General features: G+C 40.5%; 1 protein-coding gene across 18 annotated transcripts in view; it reads right to left on the minus strand.

Annotated features, from left to right (window-relative positions):
* Window positions 1–15,261, minus strand: part of MAGI1 (membrane associated guanylate kinase, WW and PDZ domain containing 1) — a 477,619-nt gene that overhangs the window by 214,453 nt on the left and 247,905 nt on the right. For 17 of the 18 annotated variants that reach the window (XM_084634953.1, XM_084634955.1, XM_084634943.1 and 14 more), the window contains exon 2: window positions 11,526–11,642. The exons of the other annotated variant lie outside the window; for it this stretch is intronic. In XM_084634953.1, the coding sequence (XP_084491079.1) occupies window positions 11,526–11,642 (117 nt within the window). The remainder of the gene's footprint in view (window positions 1–11,525; window positions 11,643–15,261) is intronic. 18 annotated transcript variants of the gene reach the window in all.

Consider the following 15,261-nt stretch of genomic DNA (forward strand, 5'->3'; position numbering starts at 1 on the left):
TCTACATAATTTTGAGCATGTGACTATTCCACTTAGTTGTGTAATGTTAAGTAGACATCTAAGTTTTCACAGGATCAGAGCTCGTGTCACTCCAAAGCATGATTATGTAGTTTTTTCCAAACTAGTTTAGACATAATGGTATGTGAGACAGCTAAATTCTACATTTCTTTATTAGACTGTGAAGGGAAAAGCTCCAGCATTTGTCTGCAAGTCATAAATTTGAAGTGAATTTATTTCTGACACAGAGTTAAAAATCAAGTATCAGAGGGGCATCCGTGTTCGTCTGTATCCACAAAAACAATGAGGAGTCTGGTGACACCTTAGAGACTAACATCTGAAGAAGTGGATTTTTTACCCACGAAGGTTTATGCCCAAATAAATCTGTTAGTCTTTAAGGTGTCACCGGACTCCTCAGAGTTAAAAGTTTAAAACCTCCTGAGGTGCAGCAGATCATAAAGAATGAAAAGCAGATCAAAATCCTATGGCCAGTGAAGCTCTAGGGATCCCCTGCTGTCTTTTCCCCCTTTTGCCTGCACAGACACAGCAGGTCCATGCTGAAATATAGGCACAGATACCTGCAAGACATCAGTATCCAGCCAATTATTTAATAATACACATCTCATTTTCAAGACATATTATCCCTTCTAAGAGCCATTTATTACACATTCTCACTTAAATAGTAATTTTCACAACCATCAGTGAAATAGATGAGTTCACTCTTAAATTGCTAATTAGGTGTGATCTGGGACATTACAAAACCCTTTAAAAAGATATCAGGGAACTCTACTGTTCCCCTTAAACAAATCTACTCTGGCAACCACCCAGGAATCTCGACTTCATAACTCAAGGCCCTAATTATTCAGGAGGACATGATATATCCAGATCATTACGATTAATAAGAGATTTATTTCCCTTTCCATGGAGATAGAACTAGAAATATTCCCTGTAAGGTGGGGGGGCGGGGGGGGAGAAGGGGGCTGGCTATATTCACTGACTTGGATTAAAAAAAGAAAGAATTAATTTTACAAAGAGAGATTATTTCTAGTACGCAGTATGGCTCCAAAAAGAAACTACCTTGGAACCTGAAAGTTGTTTCATACGAATATGTAGCTAGCTTCCTTTGCACTGAAATAAAATACCGCTACTTTACAAGAATAATACAGTGTGCAAGTCACAAGGAAGCAAGGAAAGGTACTATTTTGTTGGTAGATTTGCCACAGTTCATTTCCAAAGACTCACAATGGTTTTTCAATCTTTTGCTTAAGTCAATTTGAAGGGGCACCCTCAAACTCAGCATGACTCTGCAACTGTCGTACCCTTTCTATTCTGCCAGAGTACAAGTGTAGCCAAATCTGTGGCTGATAAACACAACTCGGGCACTTCCTCTTGAAGGAAAACATTCTTACATATTTTGCATTTCATTTACAAAACTGGACTTCAGAAGTAAAATGAGAGAGCTGTTTGTGTGACTCCTGTATTCTACAACAATATTTTCCAAATAAAGAAACAGGACAGTTTTGTGTGACATCTTTCAGGTCACTAAGCAGTTGTACAAAAGAGAACTTGCATGCTGGAGTTTTCTGCCACCTTCTGACTCAACAGCTGTATATTCATATTTCTTGGAGTGAGGGACTTTTCCAATAATTCTGTGTCTGAACAAGTTTATCATGATCCACTCAATTGTCACTAACATTCAAGATGAACTAAAGAACAGCGTTAAAGAATATCTACCCTCTTTTGACTTTTCCCTTTATTCTAAATACGGACCACTCATTCCATTGGATTGTTTTATCGTGGCAAAGCACAGAGCAAATTCTACTCAATACAGCTATTAACCTTCAACGCAGGTTTTGTAGTTAAAATAGAGAAACCAAACATTTTGTTTGACGAAATGAAAAACCAGGACATGTCAGCCAGCATGAAAGACACACTTGGGACATGGAGACATGACACGAAAAACCTAGATGTATGTTCACTTTAGGAAATGGTTGGCTATATTACCTCTGACCCAATGTCTCCAATCAACACAGTGCTCAGATTTACCATTGCTGGGCTTCGTACCTTGCTGGGCATGTTGTAGTTCTTTTCTTCCACTGTTTAAACTGTGAAGGTGGGTAAAAACATGTGACTACCTTCATTGACAACCAAGATGCCTTCTAAGGTAAACCACAGATCTCTCTATGTCCCATGTTTGAAGGAACCATGGCAGCTGAGCCGGAATTTACAGACTCTCTGTGCCTTTCTGCAGGTTCACAGCCTTAAAATCTTTTAGAATTTAGAGGACCTGTCTAATCTCTGTCTGTATAACAGCCACTTCAGACGTCCTACAGATGAACAAAGCAATCCCGAGAAACTACAGCACCCAAAATGAAAAATGCAACACAAAGCATACCAGGTATTAATAAAGAAAACAAAGGAAAGCAGACAGGAGACCTCTTCCTGCACATCTTACCCAGATCTTGCTTAGCAAGTGGCATGGGAGAGTCTATGAGGCTGAACCACGTAGAGTCTGCATTTCTGCTTTGGACTGCACTGGTTTTGATGCCCCTTGCAGTTTCAGTCCTGTGTCTCTTTGAAATAAAGAAAGCTACATCTAAACAAAAAGGCACATAGATGGAGAAATATTAGCCATCCTACAGACTTATTTCCAAACCTAAAGAACCTCCAACAGTTCCATGGGTTTAAAATGTATACGGATTTAAAAGTAGGGCCCAGATGGAAAGATGTCTGAGGGCCCTCAGATTAAACAGAGACAATGGCATATACAAATAAACTAACCTACATAAATATTGCTCATGCTGCTCAAAATTGTACATTAGCGCTTCCTATAAGTTAATAGTTGCAATAATTCTCTCCCAGAAAACTTTAGTCTACAGCAGAGTATTTTGGGTGCCTGCAATGCGCTTCTCAGAAATACAGTGACAAGAGTATTCTGAATGGACTGGGGGGGGTTCCGGTATATCTATTGTGCAATAGTATAGAAAAAACCCATTGTAATTTATACATGCTGAGTGAACATATTCAAGGACACCGAAAAAGTGCTCTGAAAACAGACTGAACAATACTCTCTAGAGAATGCAATAGGATGAAACTGAACTTTTCAGACTATTAATAGGTGATAAGGATACAGTGAAAATTTATGCTTTTTTGTAAACTGCTTCATAGCTAGGACAAATCCTGTGAAATAATTAATTATCTTTTCTGTGCTAGGGCACCTTGTTCACACTGGCATTCATCCCTGCTTTCAAAAGAATGCTTTCATAATCCTGGACACTGCAACTTTTGTTACTACAAACACTGTAGAATTACATGTATACATACAATAGCAAAGGTACCAAAAGGCATTTAGATAATAAGCAATGCCTCACTTCTTGAAGGCTTTTGATAATTCAAAGAACATTTACTTATATAAACCTCTGACTTACTGCTTATGAAAGAAAATAACTTGGGACTGTCAGCAATTCTGTTTATCTTAAAAAAAAATAGCAACTAAATCAGAAAGTGCCATTCTAAGAACCGTAGTATACAACAAATATGTCTACTCATATTATACAGGTCTTTTCATTAGATTCCAAGAATTAGCTGATGCACACAACTGACATCCTATAAATCATAATGAATATTCGTTTTAAGAAAAATCAGTTGAATTGTCATTAAATCCAGACTAATTAGAGCCTACAAGAGGGTTTGAATGTATTTCTACCAGTTCATTTTTATTTGCCTTCTTTTCCGAAATACTGTAGGTTTCTCTGGTGCTAATGAATACAAAGGACTTCATCAGTTACCCCTAGACATCACCAGGCAGCTGCTCCGCAAGCTTTGCCAACAGACTGCCAAGAGCCTGGCCCATCTAGCTCTACCCGCCACTGATCAGAAAAAGCCAATGGTGCCTAATGTAGTGATTTATTTTGTGACGGGAATAAATATACATGGGGGATTAGAATGTGCCAAACCCATTTTCACTTCTAAAATTATTTTAAATCCAGGCTTGAACCCGGGGTTTCTACCAGTGAAATATGTACGACATACAAGGAAGAACATGCACAGAGTTGCAATTATTAAAATAAGTACATTCAACTACCACTGAGCCCATTTACCCCAGAACTGATTGTGGTCCTTTATATCCATTTCATAATTTTTCTCCTATACTGTGACATCACAATTTCTTGCTTTGTGTTATTGGCCTTCCTTTAAAACTTCAAAATTTCCTTTCACAGATGTGAGGAACTCTTGGAATGGGGGCCCTCTTTCTCAAGTTTTCCACAAAAATGTAAGAGCTTGAACAAACCAGACGACTGGACGTTACATGGTGCTGGTTTTCCAAGTCTCCTTAGAATTCCATCCAACACTTATTCAATGTCTGTTGAACTGTTGCTTTCCATCTCAATGTGGCACCTTCAAGGTCAACTGTAGCAAATGGAGCTGGTGCTCTGGGATTCAAAACACAGGAAAAAACTGAACTCTGGGGGACTTGGCTGCTGCAGGGAACATGACTAGAAGAGATGTAACAGACCTATCTAACCTTAAGTGAGCCAGCCAATTTATCCCCCCCAGTACGTGTTTATTTTGGGAAACTGACAACTACATAACACAGTTAAAGAACCCAGAAGGACTTAAAGGAAACCTTCAGGGAAAAAATTTGCTATGCAGAGAAAGAGCCTAGGTCTAAATCTCTGCCCTAAGAAAGCCATGATACTGACCTTGGGTGTCTCTTTATCTACAGCAAAAACTTCTACAGCCTGACTTCTTTTTAAAGTCTGTGGCCAAAAGGACAAGACAGACATTATTAAATCCAAGGGCAACAGAATGGGAACTAATGCAGAATTTACATGAACTGGGAGGTAAGTGATTGCTGACCTGTGTTATTCAATTTTGTATCACGTACATTGCTTTGGCATGTTGTACTAGCTAATAACAAAACAATAACAAGGCAGATTCAAGCTGCCAGGCCCACTAAACGTAGATCTCACTGCCTGAATGACTCTCAAGATACAGAAGACCCCCAGGGAGTAGCAAAGGAATCAAATGAATGGGGCCAGGACACAAATACCAAACAAAGCCTGTCTGGAGGTAATAACATCTTTCTTATTCTTCTTGGTCCACTGTGAAAAGGGAGCTACTGTCACATCTCTGTGAATGAGCAACTAGGACAAATGGCCAGTCCAACTGGTTTATTTTAAATCGGTCCATTTTAGCATCATTTTAAGATGGAGATGACCTTGTCTGCCCAGCCTCCTGTATTTAGACATGCTGTCCTATTGTCACGTAATTGTCGAACCGACGGACTGCACACACCTATTGTAACATTAAAGTAGGTCACTACTGGGTATTGTTGTCAATGATATAGTACAAATATATTCCAGACGAACCTACTTGGAAACACTAATTTGGAATGCAATGTTCTGGGGAGGTTCTCATGTTTACTCCCAACCAGCCATGTTTTCCACAGAGTAACTCTTTATGGCTGTCCTTTCAGAAAGGATGTGATAATGTTAACCAATTAGCATAGCCCAAAGCTACTTTTAGTGGGAAGAGTGATATTTCCAGGAACAATAGTCTGTCAAAAATAGCACAGGAGGCCAACCAACCTGAGGGCCTCTAGCCTCCTCCAAACCCAGAGATATTCCAAAGCCAAGTCTACACTATGGACTTTCGCTGACGTAGCTATGTCAGTAAGGGGTGTGAGGAGGTGTAAATCTCTGATGGACACAGCTGTGCTGGCAGAATTCCCTAGTGTAGATGCAGTTATATACTGGTATAGATAGTTTTGCTTGGGGGTGGGTGAACCTGGAATAAGCTTAGACCGACAAAAGCACAATATTGCAGGGGTAAGTTGCATCCACACTAGAAAGACTCCTCTGGTGTAATAGCAAAGGCTTCCTAGCGCAGACCTGGCCCAAAATTGCTGAACTGCCTCCAGAACAGTATTCAGTGTCAGGAGCAATAAAGTCACTGACTAGCCTAGAAATATTGCATTTCTTCTGATGGCCTTAATGAACCCGTACCAGGTCAGAAACCAGAAATGATGCAATGCCTCAGAGTCAGGCAGGGCTACGGGAACCACCAGAGACTGTCAGCGTTCTAGACACATGAATCACCCAACATAACAGGGGTCTCTAGTCTAGCTTTGGCAATGGATACTATGCCTAGGGAATGATGAGTGTGGTTATTTATCTGAGTGAGCGAAGAGAGCATCCTACCTCGAGTATCTTAAGGTGCTGCCTTCTCAGATGTGAAGAACCTCCCCCCCAACACCTCAGAGCTGTCATACTATACAGCAATGAGGTGTATAAAAATAAATGACTGGCATTACGAATGAACCTTGGGTTCAACTGACACGAGAACAGTCTCGGTCTCTAAACTGCATTTTTTTTTATAAGGTTTGTGTAGAGTAAGTGAAGTGTCATGTCTCCTGCATCCTGTCTGGCCCTAGCCTTCGATGATTAAGTTGGGCCCAGGGTCTTTAGAAAGCTAATCTTGCACGTTTGGGTGTACCAGTAATATCAAAGTCCTCAGATCTCATGAGATTTGAATTCAGAGGCCCAAGGCCCATAGGAAGGCTTATCACATCTGCTATTCACTATGACCTTAGCAGAAGATAGAGGCTGGTGTAGGTAGAAAGAAATTGCAGGCAGGGGTCTTGTGAGAGAGAGGCTTGTAATGCCTGAGGCAGGAAAGGAAGTAAAGAGCAGAGTCTTTGTTATAAGGGTTGACCACAAATCTGGCATAGCTTCAGGAAGGGTCATGCCTACCTGGCCCTTACCATCAGCTCCTGCGGTAACATGCAGTCGTGCATTTACAGATTTCTGTTTAAAAGCCCAGTTGGCACCCTGGATATTTTATTAAGCATTAAAAATAAAAATAACTGTATGGGCTCTGTGTGTGTTTGTTTGCTTTTATACATTGCACGGTAAATTTGAGTTTATTTCACTATTTCAAGGTCTGGTTTCTTTACAAAGTAGCCCCTGTGCTCAGTGGGTCATTTGCAAAGCCATCCGATCTCTGAATTCTGGCTTCGCTCTTTACGTGCGATTGTTATTTCACGTTCCAAAAAATGCAACGAGAGCTGCACCTCTCCACTCCTCTGTCCCTGTGTCTTTATGAGGAAAAGAGGTGTGGTCTTACCCGGAGTTAGCTAACTCGTGGTACATTCCTTGGGAAGACGAGACAGAACGTAGTTTTCACAAGAGTAGCAGATGGAATTAAAGACTAGTCTTCCCCATAGGATTTAGCTCAACTTGCTAACTTATGTGGAAACTACAAACTGCCTTGTCTTGACTAGAGTTTTACCTCTAATTAATTGACTCGACTTACTATGATTATTTGTATTACCGTAGCCCCAAGGAGCCGCAGTGATGGACCAGGACCCCACTGTATCAGGTGCTATATACACACAGAACAGACAGACAGTTCCTGCCCCCAAAGAACTGACAATCTAAGTACAAAACAAGAGACAACAGATGGATACAGGCAGATGGGGAAGTACAACGAAACAATGAGACCATACCGGTCAGCGGGATAGGCAATGCTCATAACACCACCCCTTTTCTCCTATTGAAGACAAAGCCTTTCATTTAGTTTTGTTGGGTGGTTTGTCACCCGAAAAGTTGGCAGTAGTTTTACGAGCTGCTGTTTGACAAGCAACGCGGTAAATAAAAGCCCTTCATTTTTCCTTTAGAGCGTAACTTGCAGCCTAAGCCAGCTGAACTACAAGGGTTTGGTATTAACCTCCTAGAACTTAAGGGGGAAAAAGCCAGTTTATACCTCCTTCTCCATCGTACATTAATTAACCATCACTTCATTTAGTTCCGATATCAGCAACAACAAGCAGCAAGCTGTACAAGCATGCTCAGTCTGAGTGACCTTGTGTGCTTGTGGCATGTTTACCAGATAATCAGCAGGGAATTCCATTTTCAAAATACAAGACTTCATAATCCATTTGCACTAGAGATTGGTCCAGAGCTCTGGATTTACTGGTCACATGTACCAAGGAATAAAAGTATATGAGTATGCAACTAGATTAATCTCTAGACCTGTAAAAGCATCCCAAACCACCATGCCTAGAGCGGGTTCATTGAAATTCACACATGTACATGTTAAACGTCATATCAAAAAGCTGTGACTGATCTCCTTTCCACAGCACACAGAGGAAAAATAAAATGTTACCCAATGTATAGCTCTGCAAGGACAGGGGTATGTAATAAATAACCTCCCCTTTGCAGATTTTTCTACTTGTTACATAATTGGAACATGATTACAGATGTTCTTATTAACACCAGAAGAAAACATCTCTCTCCTTGTTATTTTTAAAAGGCAGAAATCACTCTGCCCCTTCCCTCCCTGCTACCCCAATTCTAAATCAAAGCATGGCAAGTTTAAATTCGAGCTGTTTAACTCACAGTCAAGTTCAATAAATCTGAAAAACAAATCAACAGAAAGCATTTCCAAACGTAACCTTGGCAACACAGAAAATGCTTCAACAGAACTTCTGCACATTTTCTTTATTTGCGCTGTCTGAAATTGGAATACAAGGCAAAAGAAATACATGGGCAGAAGGATATTAGCATCAGGACTCTGCAGCCACTGAGCCGCAAATTGCAGTCATTCACATTCCAAGAAGGCATCTTGTTCAGTCGTTCTTTAAAACCTGCAGCCAGGCACGTTACAAGCATAAAGACTCATCACATTTTGGACGGACAAACTGGAAAAGGGAAGTGTTCAATAGAATCCGTGTTTATTCATTATACCTACGCAAAGCATTTCAAAGAGTACTTCAGTCCCTCCTTTCCACTGATGAAATAAGACTAACGCAGCCATGACACACAGCTATTGTCATGAAAGGAGTCGAAGTGTGTCAAACATTTGCCACACAATGGTATCCATTACTCCAGCCAAGTATTTAATAGATAGTCCTCAAGGAAGAAATGGGCATGTTATCCCAGCTACCATTACATGGGAACTGTTGGCAAGGGTTGACTTTTTGATAGCCACTACACTCAATATTTCAGTAAGCCTCTGCAGTAGATAAATCAGCTGCTGTTCCTGTAAAAGATAGGTAAGCCTCAAAATGTTTGGCAACTCATTTAAATACTTCAAGATTTAGATGTTTGCTTAAATTTTAACCACGTCCCTTAGGAGAGCTGCCATTACTTTTCCAGTGTGCCCTGAGTGTACTCAGATTGATGGGGAGCATCTTTGGCTCTAATATGGTCCCCGCATGAAGGCAGGAAGTGCAAAGCAGTGACACATTGGGGGGGGGGGGGGGGGGGATTCCCCAAACTCCAAAAAGGCCAGGTTCAGTTTGAGCTTGGAGCAAAGATTCAGGTAATTTATTACACAGTTCTCCTGAATCTTAAATGGGCAAAAAATACCTTTCTGAACTGAGGGGGAAACAGTTTTCAATTCAGGTAGGTTTTTTAAAAAAAGACTTCACTTTTTTTTTTTAATCCAGCTTGACAATTACACGAAAAGGGAGGTTTGTTTCTAAAGAGTTTGTCTGTTCCTGTTGCCTATTTCATGCTTCAGTTCAGGATGATGTAGTGCCCATCTTTAAAAAAGGGAAGAAGGACGATCCTGGGAACTACAGGCCAGTTAGCCTCACCTCAGTCCCTGGAAAAATCATGGAGCAGGTCCTCAAGGAATCAATTCTGAAGCACTTAGAGGAGAGGAAAGTGATCAGGAACAGTCAGCATGGATTCACCAAGGGCAAGTCATGCCTGACTAATCTAATTGCCTTCTATGACGAGATAACTGGCTCTGTGGATGCGGGGAAAGCGGTGGACGTGTTGTTCCTTGACTTTAGCAAAGCTTTTGACACCGTCTCCCATAGTATTCTTGCCAGCAAGTTAAAGAAGTATGGGCTGGATGAATGGACTATAAGGTGGATAGAAAGTTGGCTGGATTGTCGGGCTCAATGGGTAGTGATCAATGGCTCCATGTCTAGTTGGCAGCCGGTATCAAGTGGAGTGCCCCAAGGGTCGGTCCTCGGGCCAGTTTTGTTCAATATCTTCATAAATGATAGGATACAGAGGGCCCTAGACAAATTAGAGGATTGGGCCAAAAGAAATCTGATGAGGTTCAACAAGGACAAGTGCAGAGTCCTGCACTTACGACAGAAGAACCCCATGCACCACTACAGACTAGGGACCGAATGGCTCAGCAGCAGTTCTGCAGAAAAGGACCTAGGGGTTACAGTGGACGAGAAGCTGGATATGAGTCAACAGTGTGCCCTTGTTGCCAAGAAGGCCAATGGCATTTTGGGATGTATACGTAGGGGCACTGCCAGCAGATCGAGGGACGTGATCGTTCCCCTCTATTCGACACTGGTGAGGCCTCATCTGGAGTACTGTGTCCAGTTTTGGGCCCCACACTACAAGAAGGATGTGGAAAAATTGGAAAGCGTCCAGCGGAGGGCAACAAAAATGATTAGGGGACTGGAACACCTGACTTATGAGGCGAGGCTGAGGGAACTGGGATTGTTTAGTCTGCGGAAGAGAAGAATGAGGGGGGATTTGATAGCTGCTTTCAACCACCTGAAAGGGGGTTCCAAAGAGGATGGATCTAGACTGTTCTCAGTGGTAGCTGCTGACAGAACAAGGAGTAATGGTCTCAAGTTGCAGTGGGGGCGGTTTAGGTTGGATATTAGGAAAAACTTTTTCACTAGGAGGGTGGTGAAACACTGGAATGCATTACCTAGGGAGGTGGTGGAATCTCCTTCCTTAGATATTTTTAAGGCCAGGCTTGACAAAGCCCTGTCTGGGATGATTTAGTTGGGGATTGGTCCTGCTTTGATCAGGGGGTTGGACTAGATGACCTCCTGAGGTCCCTTCCAACCCTGATATTCTATGATCCCCCATTAATGGCATCATCCCATTTCTACAGCAGCAAGCAATGATGTCTTAAAAAGGTTTGAAATTGCACAAGTCAAATAAGCATCAAGAGCAAATCAATTTGAAGAAGAAAGATCCTGTTCTTATTCAAAGGTACTGAGCAATACAAGAAGTAGAGCGGGGGTGGGGGTGGGGGGAACCAGACTATCCGATGTTAACACAGAACTGTTTCTACATCAAATGTTTGTCCAAGCTTTACGTAAGGTATCAGCCAACCTGTAAATGCTATATAAATTGTGGCTACATGATGGAACTCTGAAATGCAGTAAGCACTAACCAGCAAATCAGAACTCCAGGATGAAATGGTTTCAGTACCAAACCCGCTCTTTCCCTCGCTCATTCCCCACCATCTCACTTCCTTTCCTGTCAACTGTAAATTTATTTTCAAACCTTTACCCATCGCAATCCATTCTGGAACTACCCATCCACATTTCACCTGATCTCAGCCAATGCACAGACACTACTTTGCCGGCAAGGAGCCACGCATATCATCTTCCCCGCTGTCACCAACACAAGAGCCCCATAGCTGTAAATCAGATCTCTCCTATAGCAGTGCACAGCACCACTTAAAGTTTACCACCAAAAGGATTTAATTTTATCTCATGAACTCCACTGGGGGAATTTTTCATTACTTACAAGGCACAGCATGGCGATAAAGGTTATCTCTAATTGTCTGCTGCAGCTCGTGATCTGGAGATCCTTTCTGAAACCTCTGGTTGAGATAATGCCTCAGATCTTTGTTCAGTCTACTTCCTGCAAAGAGAAAACAGCTATTTAAAAAAACAATAACAACCACCCCCAATATATGACCAAAACAAGACACTCCAGTACACACGCTTCTCTCTCTGGGAAGAGGATGAGAGAACCAATGCCACGGGACAGATGTCAAGTCACGATGTTTAATATGTTACTGGAAGGGGCTCAGATACTAGGGTGATGAACAAGGAATAAAAACCTACATAGAACAGAAAAAAAAAATCTCTCTCAAAACAAAAAAAAAGTTGATGGGAAGTTCCTAACCAGCTCTATTCCCAGCTACACAGAAAAATGACAAGAAAATCTATTTCTTGCTGGGCACAGCTAAGAGGTGCTCATTCAGGCAGTAGCAGTTAGAGGTGGGCAGGAAATGGCTTTCCAGTCATGGGAAAATGCGTCCCATCCCAAATCCGCATAAAACATTAAAATCTTGAAACTGTTGGCTGACCGATCTTCAAAACAAAAACAGTCAGTCCAGGTCAAGCAAAACATTTTGTTTCAATTTAGACTTACGTTTTATTTGACTATCGTTTAAATTTCTAAAAGAAGAGTCATTTCGAGTCAAAACCCAGAACTTTTCTCTTAGAAAATGGCCCACTGTCCCGTTGCAGTTGGTCAGGGAGAAAAAAACTTGGGAGCTGGTGATTTTATCGAGCAAGCAGAAACAACAGAGGGAACCCCATTGGTCCAAACAGCTGAATGAGCAGGGGGGATAGGAATATCCTATATGCATAATGCCGTTCCAGAACGTTTTATAACAGAATTGTTAGCATCAGAATAGTTTTTAAAACTCTAAATAGAATTCTTTCACTAAAACAAAATTTCATGTGACCTTCTCCAAATAACATTGATGGTTTTTAAAAAGGTGGAAGCAGCTGAGATATTACAGCAAGGAAAATTAGGTAGTGTCAGCACACCACATTTATAAAGACTATGAATCAGATATGGCTTTTTTGCCTACACATGACTATAAATCAATACAAGTATAAACTTTCTGGTAATATAGTCATTCACAGACCGGCAGGGACTTAACGTACTGTAGTTAAATCTGATTATGAAACACTTCATTTAGAAACAACCATCTCCTCTACAGCTGTAAGGAGCTCTACTCTATCAGAGAATTGTGGTATTAATAACTGCTCTGGACAGTGAAAAGCAGCCATTGTTATTAATTCTGTTGAGTTCCCACTAATGAGCTTCCAGCAGGACTCTGAATTCATACCATTTTTTGGTTTTGTTTTTGTTTTAGAACATTTTTATACGCTGCTTTATCATATACTCATTTGTTTATTTCCATCTCACCATCAGGAAAGATCAAACATACTCATTGTAGAAGCACCTGAAATAAGCCCAAACTAATGAAGGTTACATTGCATCATTATACTTTCCTTACTTGTTCTGGGAACATCCCTCACTATGCCGAGCAGTGGCTCACCACCCAAGTGTCTAACAAAAATAGTTAGAATAGGATGTTAAAAGTGATTTCCTGTGGGATGGCTCACTTGGAGCTGGCTAACTTTTTCACTGTGGCAATTCAACCTTCACAAGTGACCTTCTCAATTCTGTGTATGTGACAGTAAGGGATATTTCCTTCTCTTACTTCTAAAGGCAGATTTTGCAGGAGTCAAAGAATGGCATACCCTGAAAGGATGAATCACTGAATTTTTCATCTTTTAATTCAACAGCTAGTCCTTATTTTTCCCTCACAAGCCAATGTTAAACAAGGTTATGCATAAGCAAGAAACAAACATCCCAAACATATTTTGCACATAATGTAAGAAAGTATTCCACTGAGAAAATTAATGCTGTGAACTGCATGCATTTAAAAAAAACAGGTTGTCTTCTGACATGCATTATGTATTCAGTTATTTGTGTCGCAGTAGTCAAGGCTCTGCTAGGACTTCCTAACTATATAACTTATAATGAATGCATGATACCCTTCCTTCTAGAATTGGTCAAAGTTTTGGAATGCTTTTTTCCCCACAGAAATACCTTTTTTCCAAATGTTGACTTTTGTAATTTCTATTTTATCAAAAATTACACTGAAATGTATTTAAAATTTTCATTCGTAACATATTGTATTCGGTTTCAGAAATAAGCCATTTTCAAAAACGAATTCTTTGAATTTTAAAATTTCACCATGTGACTAAACTGACCAAAAAAGATTTAAAAATGTATTGCAAAAATGAGAAAAAAAATTTAAATTGGGGGGGGGGAGGAATTTGCAATTTTTTCCTTCATTTTTTGACTAGCTTTCCATCATGCTATGAAACTCTCAGATTCTTGCTTTTCCTTTCAGGAAGCTGTCACCTAATATACATTTTGAAACTTGAGTTTCTACTCAACTCAAGGGTCTGGGATTTAAAATAGGTTTTCCTAAACTTTGGACTAAACAAAGGAAACTTGGGTTACATGTCATTATGGGTTTTGTTTGGTTACTCGTGTTCTTGTACATCCAGAGCTCCAACCGTTTTCTTTCCAATGCTGTTACACTTTGGAAGCCAAGTTGTTCAGTGAGAAAAACAAACCCAAACAGTGAAACAGAAAATAACTCAGTGGGTGGAATAATATTGCTCATTCTCGTTTGTTCCCAGCAACAATAAATTATTGTGTGTGTGTGTCTGTCTCCGTCCTTACTATGCTGCTATCTATTCACTATAGTGCTTGCTTTTAAACACGTTTTTTTCAATCCTGATTTCCTGTCTCACTCAGTGTTTCTCAAATAGTTATTTAATAGCAGAGTCACTAACAAACATTGATCTTTCAAAAACCATAAATTTCCTCACATTAGCATTGGATCTATTCCAGTCACAGTCCCAAACTGCTACATAGGAGCAAATAGGTAAAGGATCACCCAGCTTCTCTTTCCTTATATAAAAATATCCATCTACTCCAAACAGCCTCAATGAGAATTTGTGCTATTACGTTGGGGCCAAATCCTGCTCACCTTACTCCCATGAGTAGTTGCAATAAAACAAAGAGACTAAACTGCAGAAAAGATTCGAGTCTTTGGGAAGAAACTTCAACCATTACCATTCCAGAGCAGAGAGCACCTGTTCCCACCATCCTTTAGACATTCCAAACTCCGAACATGTGATCTATATTCTGTAGACACTTAAGTAAGTTTTTTAATATTATTTTATGTTCATGCAATGTGGGGTCCAAGTGATATTATAATTGCTTTGCACTTTTATAGTATGAAGATGTTTTCTCCCCATTTATTCAACAAGATGGCTATAGATAATCCAGGTCATCAACTGTATTCTGACAGAGCCTAATACCATTTGTACTAGGATAGGTCACGGCCAGGGTACGGTTGTCTCTGACCTACATTACGTACCTCACATAAACAGGTTGACATGCTAGTACATATTCTCAATTTATTTTTAAGCAGGAGTGTAAGGACTACTGACTGCTGTTTCACACTGGTTAATGGCTCTGAACTAGATAAGTCCATATTTCATCTGTAGATCACAACACAATTCCACTATTTAGCGAGATTTCTTTTTTAAGAAGCTCTATAGCAAGAGGATTTCCTGAGGTCACACAAAGGCAGTTTCAAAGTAACAGTGCCATGAGGCAAGCGGAGTTTAAAAGGCCTTACTACAGAGATAAC

This window comes from Lepidochelys olivacea (assembly GCF_965140295.1).
Source record: "Lepidochelys olivacea isolate rLepOli2 genome assembly, chromosome: 7".
Classification (NCBI taxonomy): domain Eukaryota; kingdom Metazoa; phylum Chordata; order Testudines; family Cheloniidae; genus Lepidochelys; species Lepidochelys olivacea.